The following is a 20911-nucleotide window of genomic DNA, read 5'->3' on the forward strand; positions in this document are numbered from 1 at the left end:
TATAGATGAATATTTCATTCAAATTGAACTCTTTGTAGTCAATTTTTTAAGGAAATACTCGGCGATAAATCGAACACCCAATTTTGTTGAGTTTTAACCAGTTCTCAGTAAGATTTGGTGAAAATATATAGTCTTTGTGTACTTCATATATGCGCATGCGTTCAGCACAAAATTCCGTGTGCTTGGGTCTACGCCTGGAAGAATGCATACCACAAGGAGAACATTGGATTTTCAGAAACAAATATATATATATATATATTTTTTTTTTTTTTTTTTTTTTTTTTTATTACTTTAATGCTTTAGAAGACTTACACTACAGTACATTACATTTGTTTAACCCTACATATATTACATTACACAGTACATTATATTATGTTACACAAACATACTACATTACTTACGTTATACGTTACAAAAGTAATTACGGTACATGTTAAACACCTAATCTCCAAAAAACTTAATAATCTTATACATTATATTACAAAGAGTTGATAATTGGCTTCCACTTTTCAACGTGAGTTTTCAGTTTGTTATTTTTTAGGGCAATGGATCGCTCAATTGATTCAATGTATTTTATTTTTATGATAACATGTGGCAAAAGGGGTAGAATATTCTTGAGCCGGTTAGAGTAAATGACCTGTTTACCAATAATAATAATATGATTTAGAAGGGTCCAATTGAGATTCTTTTGAGCTAGGCCGAAAATGATATCGTAATCATTTAAAAAGTCAATATTTATGTCTATGGATTTTAGCCAAAGAACAACGGACTTCCAAAAGTCGATGCTATGTTTACAATAACAAAAAAGATGCTCGAGAGATTCCTCAGACGTGTGACAGAAAGTACAAAGAGGAGAGCTGACTATTTTCATTTTGTATAGAGATTTGTTGGTGTACAGTATCCGATTAAGAATTTTGTATTGGAAAATTTTTGTATTCGTGTCAATTGTAACGACATGTGGAATTAAGTAAAATGTTTCCCAGTCTAGCTCGTGATTGTGAAATAATGTTGTATATTTGTGTCGTGCCGCTGGGTCTACTTGAATCGTCTCCACCAATTCCCAGTATAGCTTTTTCGAGTTAATCGAATCAAGCGGAAAGCATTTACCATTTAAATAGAGGGTATGTTGCAATACAGGTGGGATGTAAGATTCAATAGGAGTCCCATTCGAGTTAATTAGGGCTTTCCACGGAGAAGGAAGAGAGTCAAAAATACCCAGTAGTGAGAAAAATTCAATAAGCGTAAGCCCAATTGTCGCAAAAGAGGGCCAAGGCTTTAGCTTGCCGTTCTTGGTCAGAATGTCAGAAATGAAAGTGATACCCTTTGAGAATAGTCTTCTGTAAAAAATAGGTTTGCCGTTGATGCGTACGAATTGATTGTTCCAGAGGATTTGGTTTAGAACTTCGCCACGGGACTCGGCAGGTTTGGTCGTTAATTTTGACCAGACATCAAGACAGTCTCTGTAAAAGCTGGGAATATGGTCTGGTAGGTCAGCAGGATTGAAATTGCAGTATAAGAGAAATTTTCCGCCATAGTCCTTGAGAAAGAACGAAAGAAAGTGTTTCCATGGGCTGTCGTAATCCTCAATATATTTTTTAAGACAGATAATGCGTTGGGTATCGATAAGAGTTTTAACATGTGGCATTCTTAGACCACCATTCTTATAATCACTGATTAGTGCTAAGCGTTTAATTTTGTCACATCCCTTCCAGATGAACCTGTAGATAATGGAGTTAAACTCTTTGATTATTTTTTTCGTGGAGCACATGAGTGATGCGCGAAACATAAATTTTGGTATAAGAAATGTCTTAACGACCTGGATTTTGCCATATAAAGTCAAGTTCCGCCATCTCCATCCTGCTAGGGTATCGGAAAGCGACTTTAGAGTTTCATCATAGTTGAGCTCTTGTTTTTTCTTCAAATCGTAGGTAAAATGAACGCCAAGAATTTTAATTGGTTTATTAACTTTGTCGATACCAGCAGGAAAGGGTTGGTCGTTATCGTGGCTGGTTCCTAGCCATAAAGCTTCGGTTTTCTCCGCGTTGAGCTTCAAGCCAGAACACAATCCAAATTTATGAAGAGTCGTGGAAATATATAGCCTTTGTGTACTTCATATAAAGTAACACAGATAAAACTCGCATTTTAGCCAACCCCCTACCCGCTTCACAAGATTAATTGATTAATTCAATTTGATATTAATTAATTAATTCAATTAAAATGTTTACAGGAATCGAGGGAAGGAGGGAAGGAGTGAAATCGGCCTCCTCACCAAAACTCGGAATTTTCCGAGTTAAAAAGTAGACTTTTTAGAGATAAGTTAGCAGAAAACGACAAATGTTACCTTTGCAATGGCAGACAAACACTGACGCATCTCTTTGTTGAATGTGATTCAAGTAAAGTTTTTTGGACTAAGTTTACTTCTTGGTGGAATTCAAAAAACAATCCGCAGATTAACCTCCAACAACGCGATATTCTATTTGCTCTTCATCCTGAAAAGCAGTCTTTTGGGGGTATTAATTTTTGTTTGCTTGTGGCCAGACAGTACATCTATTTTGCCGCAAAAAATGAAGACCCTTTCTGTTTCACTGCCTTTTAAGTTTTTGAAAAACAAGCTCGGGATAGACAAACAGAAGATTCGAGACCTAGTTACTTTATAGTTTACATTACATTACCTAGTTACTTTATTTCTGTAAGTTGTCTTTTTTTGTTGTTGTATTTTGTTTTATTTTATTGTTTGTAAAATATTGTCTATTATTAGAAGAAAAAACAAAAACAAAAAACAATTCAAATACAAAGTCCGATATCTGCCATATTTGTCGATTATTCACGTGAAAAGAACGTGATAGGTGTTATTTTCTTCGGTTCCACTGTCAGCTCGCATCGAATCTCAAATGAAGTTCGTCGAAACAGGTTTTCATTGCTTGCTGTTCTTCTTTTGACATCATAGCGAGAATTGTGTATTCTTTAAAACTGTTTCTTTCCATTTTCAAACTTTTAAATGGACGTTAACACTCCAATGATGTGAAACTTTGGCTTTGAAAATTGAGTACACTGGCCAACATGGTGGCCATCATTAAAAAAAATTCTTGTTCGAGTGTTCAATTAGGCGTGATCAAAAATTTTGTTATTCATTCCATTCATTCTTAGACAAAGTCCACACAAATCGGGCCAGGATCTGGCTGTACACATGCCGCGCACGCGTCATAGCAATGTTGAGATTAGGATTGCAGGCTTCTCTGGTCGCCCGCAATAAGCTATTTTTCTATTTATTGAACATATCACATGAAACATACATTGACACTCGTAAATCAATAAAAGAAAGCTAAAAAGTAATTAGAAATACAGTAAAGACATTAAGTACATTAACAGGCAGCATAATTATTCTCTTTATTTCGATTATGTCTCTACAACAACCACTGCAGGAATAATGTGGTATGACCTTTTTGGGCATGTGTGAAAGGTAAACCAACTAGTCTTCAAAAGAAAAGTACCACAAGGATAGCACAGGTCCATCTGAAACCAATAGTTTAGGCGTTATTGGGGCACTAATTCTGTCCTCTCCCCCCCCCCCCCTTGGACACATCCTGGCTTTATATATCAATTTTTGTATATTTATCCACCATGTTGTGTACTGCTTTTAGCTCAATTGTATTGTATTTTCTTTTTTGGTGACACATCTATTGACTTAACTACACTAAACAAAACAAAACAAAACAAAACAAAACTAAACTAAACTAAACTAAACTAAACTAAACTAAACTAAACTAAACTAAACTAAACTAAACTAAACTAAACTAAACTAAACTAAACTAAACTAAACTAAACTAAACTAAACTAAACTAAACTAAACTAAACTAAACTAAACTAAACTAAACTAAACTAAACTAAACACAAGTTATGGCAAGGTAGGATACATGTATCACTCTCACCATTCTTTTCTATCCTTGAAATGGGCATGTATTGTTCTCTCAATGCCTTCCTCTACTAGGTATCTTTCAATTGCATGAGCCCCTGGCATGGAAGGACCCTAGAAAAAAAAGAAAACAAAACGTTAAATGTCTACAACCAAACATGTATAAAAAATGTCCCTGATGGACATCTTGGAGCATCAAGGCTAAACCTCCGATAAAAATTCATTAAAATTGTTCGACATTTATCTTCCTGAATGTATGAAGAGCCAGTTGAAATATAATGAAATATAATGTCTGGCATGTTTCTGTGCACATGCTTTGCTTTAAAGTTTTTAAAAGAGTACTGAAAATGGTTATTAAACTCAAAATTTTCCTCGAGTGAATTGATAAGATAAGGAAAAATGTAAATGTTTTGCTGGCCTTAGACTGCAGAATTTATAACCTTATAACATGGATCACAGCAGGAAAAGCATGCACATATCTAATGCCTGGTCATGCGTATTCATGTTTTGTGCTGTGGATGATTGGTAGAAACTGGGTCAACCAATGACCTACAAGTCACCTGGCCAGTTGTTGTTGAGTTTGCCATCTTGAATGCATGAGGGCTAATTAGTAAGTTAATGTTATTAAATACAGCTTAAGACCACTTAACAATACTGTGATTTAACTTTCAACATTCAACACAAGCCAAATTAAAGCCGGATATGCACCTTTGTTTCGTGATTGTTGTTTTTTTGTTTAGGTTTTCTCTTATATTGCATATGAAGTAAAAAATAATTGCTGCTTATTTTGAAGGCTTTTTAAAAATAAAAAAGGATGGAATTTTCCATTAATTTTGAAATATATCCTTTTTAGTTTTAGATGTATTTACGTTTTTGTATTATGCAAATGAGGAAAGTGATGACGTCATTAATCGTTTCACTTAAGAAATAGAAAACATGTTCCGAGTTTCTATCGAGTTATAGAAACACAAGTGGAAGTTTGGGAGAACGAGAAATGCTGTGGGAACCGATAGGCGAGGGTTTCCACAGCTTTTTTTTTTACTGTGCTGAAGTGCTGCAGAAGCCTAGAAGGGAGTGAAGACGCAGCAATTCATATACTTCTTCAAAAGGTCAGCCGCTTCGAGAATTCTTTCGCAGACGATTTTTGAATGCGAAGCGGGCTTTGTAAATGTCTAACTTCCTTGTTTCCAAGTGTGCAAATGTTTGTTTGGTCTTAACCTGGTCTTTGTTAGCTGTGACATTAATATTTGACATAATTTTAGCTTTTATTTTTGCATTGCCTATCCCCAGGCTTCTGCAACACTTCAGAACAATCCACATGCTCCTCAACAGGACAAGATATTTGCCCAGAATTCCGAGTCAAACTTTTTTTTACAGAAAATGCACTTTTACCTAAGTTTCGAGTCACTTGATCGGCAGCATCGGTCGTCAAACCATGCGGCTAAGCCAATCGATGAAGCAAAATTTAACTACATTAATTATTTTTGACTCAAGACTTCTACTGTTTTTTCACCCAAAGTCTTCGCTTTTTATGTCGCTCTGTTATTGCTTTGTTTTCCCTGTTGCTAATGTCCGGGTTTTACGTCACTAGTCCCAGTCTCCCTACAACCCAGTCGTGGGGCAGACAAACCAAACTTCAAAAATTCATTAAAAAATTCCGGTTTTGACCAAAAAAACAAAAGTTTTTGCGCCATTTTGCTCAGAATTATTCAGAAATTTGTTCACACAAAAAAAATTGGGTTTATAGGCACTTTAAGGTAGTAGAACAGTTCAAACGTCAAAAATAAACCATACCTAAAAACTCGCTCTTTTCAAGATAATTAAACGTTTCTATCATAAATCGGCTCCAGTTGAAATTTCTCTGTATCTTTCAAAAGAAAGCCGTAAATCTGCAATTTTTAAATTCATGAGCCTGCGATTTAACCGTGAATTCACATCTAAGGTGTTATATCAATTTTCTGAAAGACCAGGCCTTGGTTATTAAATTAAGCCTATGTAACTTTTATTTCAAAAAGTTGTTTAACTTTAAAGACATTAATTTTCAAATTGGACATGTTTTGAACAGTTCTACTACTTTAAAGAATCGTACAAATCCAATTTTAAGAGAATCCTGTGACAAGGTCTCAACATGAACCATATAAAGTTAGTTTTTAACGACATAAAAATGCATACAAGTAATAATTGCACAAAATTCAATTTTAAGTAATGTGGTCTCAACCAGAACCATACAAAAATGTTGATATTGACATAAAAATAGTCATAAATATAGTAAAAACAATATAGTAACTGAACAATACTGCAACTTAAAGGCATTACATAAAAAACATCCTGCAGATACATTTGTTTCTTTGAACCAAAGGCTTAAGAGGGGACTGGACACTAGTATTTTCAATGGCTTTTTGCTCAAAATCTGCCCATATGAACTCTCGTTAAAAATTCAGAAATTAGAAATTTGCTCTGATTAAACATTTGTGCAAAATTAAATAAAAATCTGTAAGACAGATTGTTCGCAAAATAGGAAAATGTTGTATTTTGCAGCTTCTTTCCAAAAATCTTCATTCGAAATCAAGGGTGCGTCTTATCTGCGGGAACATTTGGAAAAGGTGCCGAACTTTTCGTGAATTGACACTTTCATAGAAAAGCATGCAAATTAACATTACTTAAAACTGTAAGGGAGTACATGTACTGGTCATTGCTTTTGCAAGTTTGAAAGCCCCTAAAAGCTGTTTGCAGTGTCGACGATGGCCTATGCTTTCAACACAATAAATTTTGATACACCACGAGCGAGAAAATACCACGAGTATTCGCGTGGTAGATGCGGATCATGGCCTACTGTTTCTTCCCCGTTTAGCACTTTAATGGCAAATAAGCTGAACTGATTACAAAACTCTCTTGATGCAACAAGTTAATCTCCAACAGAAAGCTCCCAAATCTCTTTTTATCAATACGATAGCAACAAAACCCGAACACCCCCATCTTGTTTTGCTTGTTCATTTTCACCCCAGTCCCATTTTCGCGTTCTATCAAATTCCTGGTTACTAAGCTACGAACGTTTTGCAAACGCACGTTCTTGTTGTCACACAAAAATCCATGGAAAAACTGTGTTTAATGAAGAAATACTTGTCAACAATACCAGAAAAAGATCAGCTATAGGTCAATGTTGGTGTTCGTTATATTAAATTAATATTTGGGTCAAAATCAGGTTTTTACAACCTTGGACAAGAATCAAATTGTGCATCCTTTTTTATTTGAGCACGCGCTCATGTGATGCCATGTGTCGCGTGTGATGAAAAAAGACAAAATAATAGAACTGCTCTGTCGATTTTTTAGCTACTTTTCTTGTCATATTTTTCCATCATAAATTATGTGTCATATTTTTCCATCATATTTGTCTTATTTTTGTTTACCCCAAACAATACCTGTCCATTACTTTTTACTTAAGAAAAGAACACAACATGAACCACAATTTATAGCTGCATTGTACACAAACTTACCTCTGGAACATCAGTGTAGTCAAACATTCTATAAATTACACGAGGAAGTGGGTATACAATGTCATCCTTTTGTGGTGGAAGCATGAATGATGGAAGGGTATGCTAAGAGTAAAATACACAAGGATTATCAGAACTTTAAAATAATTCCAAAATAATTAATTCATTACGAGTTTTGAACATTGAGTACTCGGAGCAAATTTCAGTAACTACTGACAATTGAATATAAATGAACACAGAGCAGAACACCACTTTTTCCCTTTAAGTAAACACAACAACTTAATCTTACAGAAAAGCACTACAAATGCATTTTGATTTTAGTTAAACAACTTTTCAGTTGAAAACAAGTCAGCTAATTGAATATGATTAGTTAAAATCAACTAAATGTCTTTCTTTTTGAAGCCATGAAAGCAAGAAATAAACAAGCCAACGTGTTGTCCAGAGAGAAGTGATAGGTTTCTATCACCAATTTGAAACCACAAAAAACACATATATGTTTGTAGTTAAGGGCCCACTGACGTATATTTTTGAACCCGATGCTAGGGACATGCATGGGTATATTGTTTAAGCAATTTTTCTTGTTTAGGTATGGTTGAATCTTTTACTCAGTCCAGGACGTAAATATGAGGTTACTGGGCCGCACCCATGATCACATGACCAATAAAGAAAAAGTCTAAAAAAAATTTATGTTTTACATGTTATCAGAAAATTAATCATTGAATTTCATGGTTTCATGATCTTTGTTCATTTCTGTATCTTGGTAAGTATGGGTTTCATTTCAATATGGAAAATGATTTTTTTAGAGTTTTATAATATTGATTTGCCCATAAAATTTTTATTTAAAATGATTTAAGTGCATCTGTCACAGTGAGCCGACCAGAGCCGTGAAAATTAAAATAACCGATTTTGACGAAAGTTGGTGTGGTTGAAGTACTTCTTATGGCCATTAACGTGACACAGTTTAAAATTTGTCAGACCTTTATATGACAAAAAAAGTGAAGGTCAAAGGTCAAGCCTAAACTGTAGGCGATTTATCGCCTTCAAAAAAGCAAATATTGACAATTTTTAAACATTTTTTTTACAACTCCAAGACGCAAGGAATCAAAATAAAGTTAATAGCAGTGAAGAATAATGCAAACTGAATAAGACTATGTAAGAATTTATTTTGTATCTGAGGAATTTCATTTTCATAACCTTCGTGAATAACGTGTCTTAGTTGGTTGGTGTTTTTTGCCTTAAAAGTGGTGTTTTTTAAAATCCTTTAATTATACATTCCAGCGTTCTATTAATAAAACGAATGCTCCGAGACAAAGATAAGGAGCTATATTTTAAGATAAAAAAGAAAAATGCTCGGGCAATTTTGTTTTCTAGGAATTTTTCATAAGTACTTTTAGACTATTCAGCCAGCTTCGCGTTGCGTGACACTAAAGAAAACGGTGTTTGTTTCATTCGTGTGGAATATATTTATTTCGCTATAATGAGTATTCAGGCCTAAGGATGAGAAACATTATTTTATTATTTAGCAATACTTTTATAAGCGTGCCAAAAAGGTCCTTCGCACGTTTAAGGATGTGTTATTCAAAGTCTTCAAAAGGGTTTATAAACGACGAAATTATAAAGTCAATATTCAACAGACACCTCACCTCACGAAATTTATGCCTGCGGCCTTCAATTAATCCTTTACAATTTTCAGCTCTTTTTCGGTATTTTGTGCATATGTACTAAGGATAGATCTAGGAATGTAACAATCTTCCTTAAGAGGTTTACATAGTTATTGTTACAATTACGGCGCGTGAGCCGCGGTTGTAAAGCGTGGGAACAAAGACCTCTCATTGGCTGAACTTGATTTTGCGTTTCGCAGCTAAATTTTACGATTGATAAAAGGGAAATGTTATTTGAATCCGTTTGTTAGTTATTTTCTAACCGAAAGGTAGCATATGCACAAGAAGTTTCTTAGATCTATATATTTTTCAACGATTTGACGGTGAATGCAGGAAAGAAAAGATGTTTTGTTCATTTGCCCGAGCGGCAAGCTCAATTCCTTGTGGCAATCGACAAGTGAGAGAAGGAAACGACGAACTTCTGCTGACTTCGCTGGAGACTTTGACAGCTCAACTTGAAACATGGAAAATTCAGGAAAAAGATTTACTTCTAAACAGAGCAGGTAACCGTTTTAAACGTAACAAGCCGACTGAATTGCCTTTCTTTTGCACTTGAACTTCTCATAATTTAAACATCACAATTTACAAATTACCTAATATTAAAGTTTCAGACGATTTTATTCCTAGAATTGAACCCTAAACAAAAATTAAATTAGACATACTTGATATTATTTTAGGCATTCAAGATGTAAATGATGAACAAAAAAATGTCTTCACGATATGTTCGGCACATCGCTTTGAGCTTGCCAAGCACTGGAGACCTTCAACCGCTTGCTGTCATCCCGAACATACTCAAAGTGCTCAGAAACGAAAGGTTTCAATTCCTGATAGATACATCACACCGGATATGGCGAAAGAAATCATGTTAATGTATGGTTTACACTGTATTATTGGATCCCGTAAGTGTTTCAAGTAGTATCTTGTAATTAATCTGTGTATATTTGTTCGGCGCCGTTACACTTGCCAATGTTTCATGCAACATGTCTCGCATTTTTGTTGCGCCTTTGCGACAAGTTCCAGGAGGCGTTACAAAAACTCGTGTAAGGTGTTACAGCGTTGTTGCTCGTTATTAAAAGAGGCTTTGATTCCTTTCGTGCAAGGCTTGCTACATCGTATACCGAAACATGTCTATTTGAGTGGATGTCACGGAAGTTATTTTTGCGTGTAATCTATCGCAGCGAGACAAGTTGCAAGACAACTCGCCTCGTGCCACCGTGCCCGAAAGTTGCATACGGTAAACCAGCAACCCCCGGGGGGGGGGGGGGGACTCCCATATCAAACAGACAGGGATGCTCCTCGGAAATTTTGAATTAAACCCCGAAAGGAGACCAATCTGGGCGTTACTCACGCTTCTTTGACCCCTAAAAGATACCTTTTTAAAACATTTTTAAACTAAGAGTCCAAAATCCGAAATTTACACCCGCAGCCGGAGACGACGAGCATCCCAGTCTCTTTGATATGGGAGTCCCCCCCCCCCCCACCCCCGGGCCAGCAACGCAGGGGAAAGCAGAAGAAAATAATGTCTCTTTTTTGCCAGACACTGATTTATTGTCAGTTCGCTCATTACACGCGCTCTCTCCCTAAACTTCTTTATTCACCTATATACATTCTTCACACACTTTAGGGGGTTGGGGTTAGGTGCGGGGGGGGGGGGGGGTACTACTTTTTTAAAATTGTATGCTATGACGGTAGTTGCCAGTAGGTGGTGTCGAGTTTGTAAGGGGAATAGGGTCCCTAACTATGTATAAACATTTCTGCTTTTATCAATGTTGAGGCGTGTTGTGTTATCTGTTAGGGGACTGGGATCAAACATAAGACCACATGGTCGAACTATCCAACCAGGCGTAGTAAAAAAGATCAATATCGTCGAATTTTCTTCACAATCTGGCATTTTTTAATGCTAGCTTGACATTCTGCATGGAGGAAAGGAGATGTTATACAGTTTCTTCTCTGATCTTTGGGAAGGTAGATTTAGGTTAGATTGAGAGTGTGCTATCATTCGCGGAATTAAAGGAAGCGTAAACAACGCATGTACCGCCACCCTTATGTTTTTGGTCAACGAACTTAAACATCTATCCGTTTATGTGAAATATGAATCTTATACCCGTAATTTGTATACATATCATAGGTGTGTGCCGTCAGTGTCGGGAAAAGCACGCTTGTTATCTGAAACAATTTAAGTCTTCACAGCAGCCATCTTCAGAGAATATTGCAGCTGAGAGTATCACACCCCGTAAAAGGTTTCCTATTCCGCCTGAAGTGTTAAGCAGCCCGTCTGGTATGGAAGATTCTTTAATAAGCGATGAAGATTACAAACAACCACTTACACCAGCCACTGCAAAAACAGCCTACAACCAGTATGTGTACAAATTACATGAAGCGACTGGGATAAGTGAGCCATTTAGGCATCTGGATTCTGTTCTTATGAAAGAGTGGAACGATTTGCACCCTCATACTCAACATCATTATGCATCGTTCGCTAAACAAGGAGTAAGACCAGTTTTGGAATCAATTGCCCCTGGCCAAGGTGAAGAGCTTTGGAATTACTTGAAAAACAGTTCAATAATGGGTCTTGGCAACAACGATAACGACGATGAAGATGAAGAACTTTCTCTTAACACCCTCTCGGACAGCACTTTACGGAATCTCATTGATGCCTATAACAATGCACAGTCTTCAAAATCGAGAAAAGAAATTCTGTCAATATTTGCCCAAAATTTTACGAGAAAGCAATTGAAAGACCTTATTCCTGGTTTGACAGATTTCCGTATAAAGGAGGCTAGAAAGCATTGTAAAGAACATGGACCAGGCATTGCACTGCCTACAGCTCCAATTCACAGGTTCTACCTCAGTGAAAACAAAGTTGACCACTTTTTAAGGTTCATAACAAGCGACATGATTTCGCAAGACACAGCATACGGTACTTCCAAAATTAAACTTGAAAGTGGAGTGGAACTAGTGGTTCCAAAACCAATACGAAAATTGATTCCAGCGCGAATCATCGCCCAGTACACGAAGATTTGTGACGAAAGTGGATTTAAACCGGCCAGTGTAAGAACTTTGTTCAGAATTCTTGAAGTCTGCCCCGCATCGACAAGAAAATCTCTTCAAGGTCTGGACAACTACACTGCGGACGGATCAGAGGCATTTGAAAATTTAGAAGAAGTTATCAGCAAGCTCTATGACGGAGGAATGCCCGATAGTAAGGCTGACAGGCTGCGTTCATTGGCCCTATCTTGCAAACGTTACCTTAAGCAGGACTACAGCACACATGTCGTGAACGATTCAACAAGCGACAATTTCTCTGTGTCTCCTGACCATTGTCGATTTTTTGCACTAAGCGACCCTAAGAAAGAACAATTGAAGCAGAGCTGTACACATAGCCACTTACTCGAGTGTGATAGGTGCCAGGAACTACGTGATCTATTTTTGTCGTTAGAGGAGGAAATAGGAAAGATCTCCGAGCAGTGCACCATGGCTAGTGACGACATATGTGATCTTCGTTTCCTGCTGGATGACAGTAAAGACAAGATAGAACAATGGAAAGCTCACATTTTGCGAAGTGTGAATCAAGAGGAGGGAAAGCAGGAGGTCCTTGATCAGTTACAACCTACTGAAGCCCTTTTGGTGGAAGATTGGGCGATGAAATTTTTGCCACTGCACTTCAGGGAAAAATCAGCTGAGTTCTATGGAAAGCGTGGTATCAACTGGCATGTCACAGCAGTGATACGAAAAACACAAGAATGCTCATTATCAGTAGACGTTTTTGTCCATGTCTTCGACAGTTGCGATCAGAACCAGATCACAGTGGCTTCAATTACCCAGAACACGCTCTTTACACTTAAAGAGCTGTATCCGGAGCTAACAGGAGTTTATCTAAGATCAGACAACGCCGGTTGTTATCACGGGGGATATCATTTGACAAGCCTCCCCAGTATTGGTCATGAAACTGGCATCAAAGTCATTGGCTATGATTTCAGCGAAGCTCAACATGGCAAAGATATATGCGATCGAAAGACAGCGACAATGAAGCAACATGCAAGACGCTTTGTGGCAGAGACGAAGACCGACATTCTGACAGCGCGTGATCTAAAAAAGGCCCTGGAAAGTAATGGTGGAGTGAAGGGATGCCGAGTGAGCGTCGCAGAAATGCCACAGCGATCCAGCCAAATTGACGTGAAAAACGTGAAAATAAAAGGAATTAGTCAGATTCACAACATTCGTTACGAAGAAGGTGGCATGCGCTTTTGGAAGGCGTTTGACATTGGAAAAGGAGAACGCATGTTACAAGACGATATGCCATCAATTGAAATTCCAAAGGTTAAGGTACTACAGGCCTTTCCCGAAACATGCCGTTCCAGCGGAGCAATGGCACGGAGTTCCAAACACACTGAAGGGGAAACGGCATCTCCTACAGGTACTGAAGACGTTGAAACGGATACGTTATTTGAATGCCCTATTGACGGGTGTATCTGCTCTTTCGATACTGAAACAGAGCTCCAGAGGCACCTAGATTTCGGTAATCACGTTCGTCGCTTACATAGGGAGTCTCAGTTTGATCACATAAGGAGTCGCTATGCTGATATGATAAATGACGAACTGTCAAAACCACTTTTCGCCGCTAACTTTTCATGTGAGTCTGAGCAGAGTGGACAGGGGGTCAACAATATTACCATGGGATGGGCATTAAAAACACACAAGTCTGCCCGGTTTTCTGAAACCGTTAAAGCGTATCTTAATGAGAGATTCCTTATTGGCGAGGAAACAGGAAATAAGGCATCGCCAACTCAAGTTGCTCGGGAAATGCGCAGAGAACGAGATGTTAAGGGTAATCGTCTATTTGTTGGAAGTGACTGTCTCAGTTCTCAACAGATTGCATCATACTTTTCCCGTCTTGCAACAGCAAAAAAGAAACACGGTTCTTTAAACGCAGCTGCCAGTCTGGAGGAGGTAGAAGAATTTTTGGATGAAGAGCAGATGCAGGAACGCGAAGAGGACATCACACGTAGAAAGAAGGTTGTTTTTGGCAGCCTGCATTTGGAGCATCCCATCACCTACAAGTCCTACAACCTGTGCAGGTTAGCTGCAGATGGGAAACTAGAAAAGAAATTCAGTATTGCTGATCTGAAAGACATCTGCGACTTACTTGACATAGACACTGAGAACTTTAAGCGTCGTAAAGCCCCGTACAAGGATGCTTTAACAAATGTTTTAAGTTGTTGTACTTGCAATAGGAAGTAACATGGAATGGAGTACTATGATGTTGGACTATTTTGGCCACAGTCTCTCTAAGAATCTTAGAGTTTAGTTCAGCTAGGTACGTATTATTTAAGACATGCACGATGGCGACAACAAAGTTACATATTGTGCTCGCTGACGTCAATTTTCGCCATTATTCAGATTTTTTTTTCAATTTTCCAATAGTCCAGTGTTTTAGATACGTACAGTCTCTTGCCCAGTTTCCGGCCGGTACCAGTTTCCGGCCAAAAAATACATTCGTCGGTTATTTTCGTAGTTATCTTTTATTTTCGTCCACCGAAGCTTTCCTACAGAAAGAGGAACATTTCCGCTACAAATTGATGGTCCTGGCAGGCTTTTTGGTCAAGAAACGGACGAGCAAGGTCGAGCTTTGTTTACGCGATTAAACGTTAGGCGACTAATTTTTGCGCTTTTCACTGCACATCAAAGCTACCGTACATAAACAAAGAGCTCTTTTCGTAGGAAACTTTTCGAGAAGCTTCGTAATTTTTTGACAGAATTTAGATTAAAGATGAAAGTGATTAGGGGTTCTGTCATCACAAGCCAAAATTCAGCTGTTTCTGAATTTCAGAAGTCAGAGTTTTAACAAAGATTTGGACTCGCTGTGCCAGTTTCCGGCCACCAAGTAGCACATTGTTCAAAAGCATTTTTTATTAAGTGAAATAACTGAATTTTAGTATTTCCTGCTCGAAAAATTTATGAAGTGAAATCTAGCAAAGAGTACAAAAGCGGCTAAAGCAAGCATAGCGTGATAAACTACAACATTTATATGTATACACTGCCAATGCATCCTAATAAGCGAAAGAAAAGGTAATAGACTGGGACAAATTCAGAAAAAGGCTGCTTTTAAAAATTCTGTCGGCAAATTCGAGGAAAAGTTGGTAAACACACTTTTCTAGATGAAAATTATGCGCTGAACACGAAAATTTTGTTTACCAAGCTGGATTTTGAGTTTTAAACCTCGAAATCCGGTTTAATAAAAACGGAACCAAATACCCGACATGGAAACGAGGCTGAACTGTTTTCCTTTTTTAAAAGCTTGTTTGGAATCGAATTTTTTTTTTCAAAACAGCGAACTATACTTGTCTTAATCTTTATAATATAATTTTATCGTGGTTTCTTAAATAATAGACGACACATTAAAACAATTTTCTTATTATTTGGTGTTTTTGTTTTGTTGCACGCGGAGCAAAAAAACGCTTTTTTACATTCGAGAAATTTTTAAGCGTCAAAAAAGGTGTTAAGTGGTTATTCTAATACTGTACTCGGTTTGACATTTTCAGTCCTTTAGGACAATGAATGTTTTGATTCAACATTCGAAACAAACCCATTCAAATGGTTTACGGTTTGATTCTGGTCAGAAACGTAACTGGCCGATGCGTGTCTAAATCGAATTGTTATCACAAAGAAATCGAAGTTATCGAGCTCGAAAAAACAAACAATATGAAGCGCCGAGTCTTAGGAGAGGGGCAAATCGCTAAGTCCTGATACAGATTAATTTTTTTGGCTCAAGGGAAAGACATTTTCATTCAAGAAAATACGAGTTTCATTCAAAAGGTTTAAATGCATCGCCTACGTTACAGTCTCAGTCGGGCAAAGTTAAGTTGCCTGGCTGCTAATTCGAACTAGTTGACTGTGAGAGATCCATGGCAGGGGTTGTGTACAGTTTTCAAAGTTAACATTTCAAAAATGGAAGAACGAGTGAGTTTAAAACGATCTGCGCCTCTTATTTCCTTAAGTGAGTGTATTATATGCCAGGAGTCAAAAAGGGATATCCTGTTCAGCGCAACAGTGCAAGGTTTGCGTTCATTGAACGAATCATCCGAGGAGCGACGAAAATTAAGAGACACTGCCAACACAGAAACAATCGACAGGATATTGAATGCAGCTGAAACGAACACAGCAGAGGAATTAAAATGGCACAAGAGCTGCTATGCAAAGTATACTGATAAGGGTAAGATAAGTAGATTAAGAAAATCGTTAGATTCTTCAAATAATCTTTCGCCACGTGGACTGACTGCAAACACAGCGCTTCGCAGTAGAACTCTCCCGATCGACTGGAAACTATGCATGTTTTGTCAAGACGGAGAAACGCCTAAAAAACAAACATTGTGTTCAGTAACAACTTTTAAAATGAGTAAACAGATCCTCGAGGGAGCGAAGTGTGAACACGAACTCTCTTTGCGTTTGGCAGGTGTAAAAGACCTTATCGCGGATGAGGGCAAATATCATCCAAATTGCTATAAAAAATTCATGAGAAACGTATCGCGGTCAAGTAATGTGGCAAAAGATGAAAGTGGAAAAGTGCTGTTGTGGCTTATCGATGAGTTAAAAAAGTCTGCAGAACAAGGTCATATTTTGGACCTTAAGGAGGTTTGGCTCCGCTACTGCTCCCTAGCTGCTGAGCAAGCCATTGAAATCCCTCCCTCATTTAGGAGTAGCATGACCACATTCAAGGAATACATCGCACCGCATGTAGCAGACGTTTATGAGTTTGTTCTGCTTCGTGACCAAGCGATTTCTGACCGCCAAACAGTGTTAGTGCCTATTAAATTCAGCCATATTCCTGTATCACAAGTTTTGAACCAACAAAGCCAGTCAGAGCCTGTCATCCCCGTCTATCAACCTGATGAAAGAGATGATTTTCTCTCGATGGTACATGTGGCATTGAAGCTTCGCTCTGATATATTAGCGCAGCCTTCGCACCAGGGCCTGAACGTCTGCAAGGAAGATGCTATCGCATGCGTCCCAGAGAGTTTGTATATGTTCATAAGGCTTATGATTGGTGGACAGTCTCTTCTTGAGAAGGGGCTGAGTGATTGTGATGGCGATGACAAGGTAGACGACAGTGACGTCGTTGATCATGATGGTGGTGATAATGATGATGATGACAATGATGATGATGATGATGAGGAGGAGGAGGAGGAGGAGGAGGAGGAGGAGGAGGCGGAGGGTAATCTAGATAGCGATAACGTTGTTGAAGACGAAGAAAAGCAGCCGAGTAAACGGCAAAATGCTCGCGTGAGAAAACAAAAAGATCTTACGGAAACTAGAGTGCTTAGCATCGCACAGGATCTGGTGTACAATGTGAGTGGAGGCCGGAGGTGGACACCCAAACACGTCGGTCTTGGCAGTAGTCTTCATCAGGCGACACGATCAAAGAAACTGGTAGAAATGTTTCATAATGCCGGTCATACAATCAGCTACTGGGACGTTCGTCGAGTCGATACTGCCCTCGCCAAGCACACACTTTCAACGATGGACACAGAAAACGGAACAGTGATTCCTGTAAATATAGCTGAAGGAAGCTTTATTCATTTTACCGCTGACAACATTGACATCAACGAAGGAACACTTGACGGGCAAAACACATTTCACGCAACACAGTATGCAGCCTGGCAAAGAGGTCCAGAACCAGTTAGCGTCCTCCAGAACATAATGCCGACCAAAAGTGCGACCCTCAAAGTTCCAGACAAGATGAACGCTATATTACCTGCGTACATCAGAGAAGGTACAACTGAGCCGCAGTTAAACGAAGTCAAAGAGAAATGGTTCAACCAACCAATCAAAGATTGCCCAGCGGCCTTAAAGGCAGAGGCAACAGAAATGGCATTTTTCCTCAAACGGCAAAATGAGGATCCAAAGTCAGGCTGGACAAGCTTCAATGAAGCACATACAGTGATAGACCCTGAAGTAAGTACAGTTGGGTACATGCCAATCATATTAGCACCAGCGCACGATGTTGACACTTTAAACACAGTCGTACAACGAATCATTCAAGTTGCCGAATCTTTTAATCAGAAGCACGTCGTGTTGACGGTTGATCAAGCCCTTTTCCCATTATTCATGGAACTCAAATGGGTGGTACCAGAGTATAAAGACGTCCTTATTCTACGCCTTGGAGGTCTTCACACATCGATGAATTTCTTAAAAGTACTAGGCCAGCACATCCAAGACTCAGGACTACCAACCATCTGGATAGAGAGCGGTATCTTAGGTCCAAGAACCGTAGAGCGTGCCCTCGCAGGCAAAGATTACAACAAAGCTACACGAGTTCACAAAATCACTCTTCAGGCAATGTGGCAATTACTTCTGCCGCAACTTTTGGCCCATATAGAAGAGAAAGACAACGAACTGAAGCAAAGTCTTGAGAAGTCTGTTCAGTCAAAAACGGAAGGAGAGTTTTTGAATCTGCTTGACCAACTATCATCTGGTAGGTACCGCGAACTACTTTCATCATTCATCGCAGTGAAGAAGGAAAAGAATCCTAATCTCCAGTACTGGTTGCAGTACATGGACATGGTCTGTATCCTTCTGCTGTTTATCAGAGCTCAAAGAGAGGGAATTTGGGACCTACATCTGTATGCCTTTCACAAGATGCTGCCATTTTTTCATCGCTATGATCATACAAATTATGCACGATGGGGCCCTGTGTACCTTGCGCAAATGAAGCAGCTCCCAGAAGAGGTACAAACCGAGTTTGACAAGGGCAACTGGGTCGTGAAAGGTTCCTCTCGGCGATTTAATCAAGTCGATCCGGACCAAAGTCAGGAGTGGCTCAATGGTACTGGAAAGAGGGGCGGAGGGATAGTTGGCATTACGAGGACGACAGCAGCGCTGTGTAGATGGACTCTGTCGTTTAACCTTCGCGCGCATATTGCTGCATTAACAAGAAAGATGTACCATGTTAACGATGATGACGAGATAATTTGCAATGAGTCTAACCCGTCCAGAAAACTGCGGGATAATGCCGATGAGAAGAAAGTGGTCGAGTTGCTGCATCAGGCCAACGTTTTCAATGTCAACCAACAACCAACGGTACCTGAAAGGTTGCAAAACATAATCACCAAAGACGTGGCAACAACAAGGATAGAAGAGTCTTTACTTAAAGCAAACGGCCTCGGGCAGGAGAAACTGTTGACCTTTGTGAAGGAAAGGCTTATGACGCCGGAAGCGGATGGACATCATAAGAAGCTCAGGGATCCTCTGCCCAAAAATAAAGCTCCCACATTTTCTTCTCTTTACGAAGTCCAAAAGAAAGAGAGTGAGAAGTCTGCCGCCATCAAGGCCGACAGAAATATCCTACAACGCATCATTACAGCGTATGATGCTGGTAGAAGTGTAGATTTACCTCGAATCCTCAGCCATGAATTAATGGAAGTCCCTCTTGCTATCGCAGATACCAATGGTCAGCTGCGCACTGGAAATAAGTCGAGGATGATTGAGCTGCTGTCGAGTGGGACCGAACGTCCTCGGGTCACACCAGTCGCAGGACGATCGACACTAGTAGTAGATGGTCAAGCATTAGTCATGAGTCTGGGACGACCTTCAGAGTGTAACACTTTTGATGATCTCGCGGATAAATTTGTGAAAGCTGTTCTTGTCTCTGGAAAGGAGTTTGATCGAATAGATGTAACATTTGACAGATACAGGGAGACATCAATCAAGTGCGCAACTAGAAAGAAGCGTTCTCGAGGCCACGCGCCCATTAGAAGAGTTATTGAAGGTGGCTCCGTACCTCTGCCTAAGTCCTGGTCAACATTTCTGGCTCTTGATGAAAACAAGGTTGATCTTGCACGCTTCCTCTCAGAAAAACTCATTGCAGGAGCCCCAGCCGATAAAATCATTATTGTCGGTGGCGGATTCGAGGAAGAAGATACTGTCAAATGTTCCCGCTCAAACATCGACATCAGAGGCCTTAAAGGTTTCCACGAAGAGGCGGACACTCGAATGATCCTACATTGTGTACACTCAGATGCAGAGTTCCTTGTCGTCTCATCCCAAGATACGGATGTCTTTCTCCTTTTAATTTCTCACTTTGAGAAAATGACCTGCAAGCAGTTGTGGATGAAAGCTGGGACGTCTAAGAAGCCCAAATATTTGCCAATTCACACGATTCATGGGAATCTGAAGAGAACAATCCCTGAGGTGGAAACCATTCTCTCCTTTCATGCAATAACCGGCTGTGACACAGTCTCCTACTTTGCTGGCCACAGCAAGAAAACATCATGGAAGACCTTCACAGACCGCCACATGCTCCTGAAAAACTTGGGAAATGGAGATCTGGATGATTCCACCGTGAGTTCCGTTGAGAAGTTCATTTGCGGAATCTATAAAGTAGCTGACGCAGAGAGCTGCAACGAAGCACGCACAACGTTGTTTTCTAAATGCCGGTCACCAGAAGCTCTTCCCCCGACGAGTGATGCAGCGCGATGGCATATTCAAAGGGCGCACTTTCAAGCAATGGTATGGAAACAGGCGCATGTTACACAACCCACCCTTCCACTCCCAGAGACCATGGGTTGGACAAAACTGAATGACAAGCTGGTGCCCAAGCTGATGTCTCTTGCCCCCGTACCGAAAAGTTGTGATGAGATGGTTAACTGCGGGTGCAAATCAGGATGCAAATCAAAGAGGTGTAGCTGCCGGAGTGTGGGACTGCCATGCACAGGAGCATGCAAATGTAGAAGTGCTGCAGAGAGCTGCTGCCAAAATGATGTTAGTGGTGGTGTTATTGGAAGCCAAGAACAGTAAATGGTACAGTAGAGTAAAACAATTTAGCACCTTAAATTATTTTTATGTTTAGT

General features: G+C 39.2%; 1 protein-coding gene across 3 annotated transcripts in view; it reads right to left on the bottom strand.

The window, feature by feature from the left end:
• The window catches only part of LOC144658554 (nuclear cap-binding protein subunit 1-like), a 120887-nt gene that overhangs the window by 47368 nt on the left and 52608 nt on the right, over positions 1-20911 (bottom strand). For all 3 annotated transcript variants that reach the window (XM_078519001.1, XM_078519008.1, XM_078518994.1), the window contains 2 exons: positions 7408-7509; positions 3930-4027 (listed from right to left, as the gene is read on the bottom strand). In XM_078519001.1, coding sequence (XP_078375127.1) covers positions 3930-4027; positions 7408-7509 — 200 coding nt within the window. The remainder of the gene's footprint in view (positions 1-3929; positions 4028-7407; positions 7510-20911) is intronic.

This window comes from Oculina patagonica, chromosome 1, assembly GCF_052425735.1.
Source record: "Oculina patagonica isolate OP01 chromosome 1, crgOcupat, whole genome shotgun sequence".
Lineage (NCBI taxonomy): Eukaryota > Metazoa > Cnidaria > Anthozoa > Scleractinia > Oculinidae > Oculina > Oculina patagonica.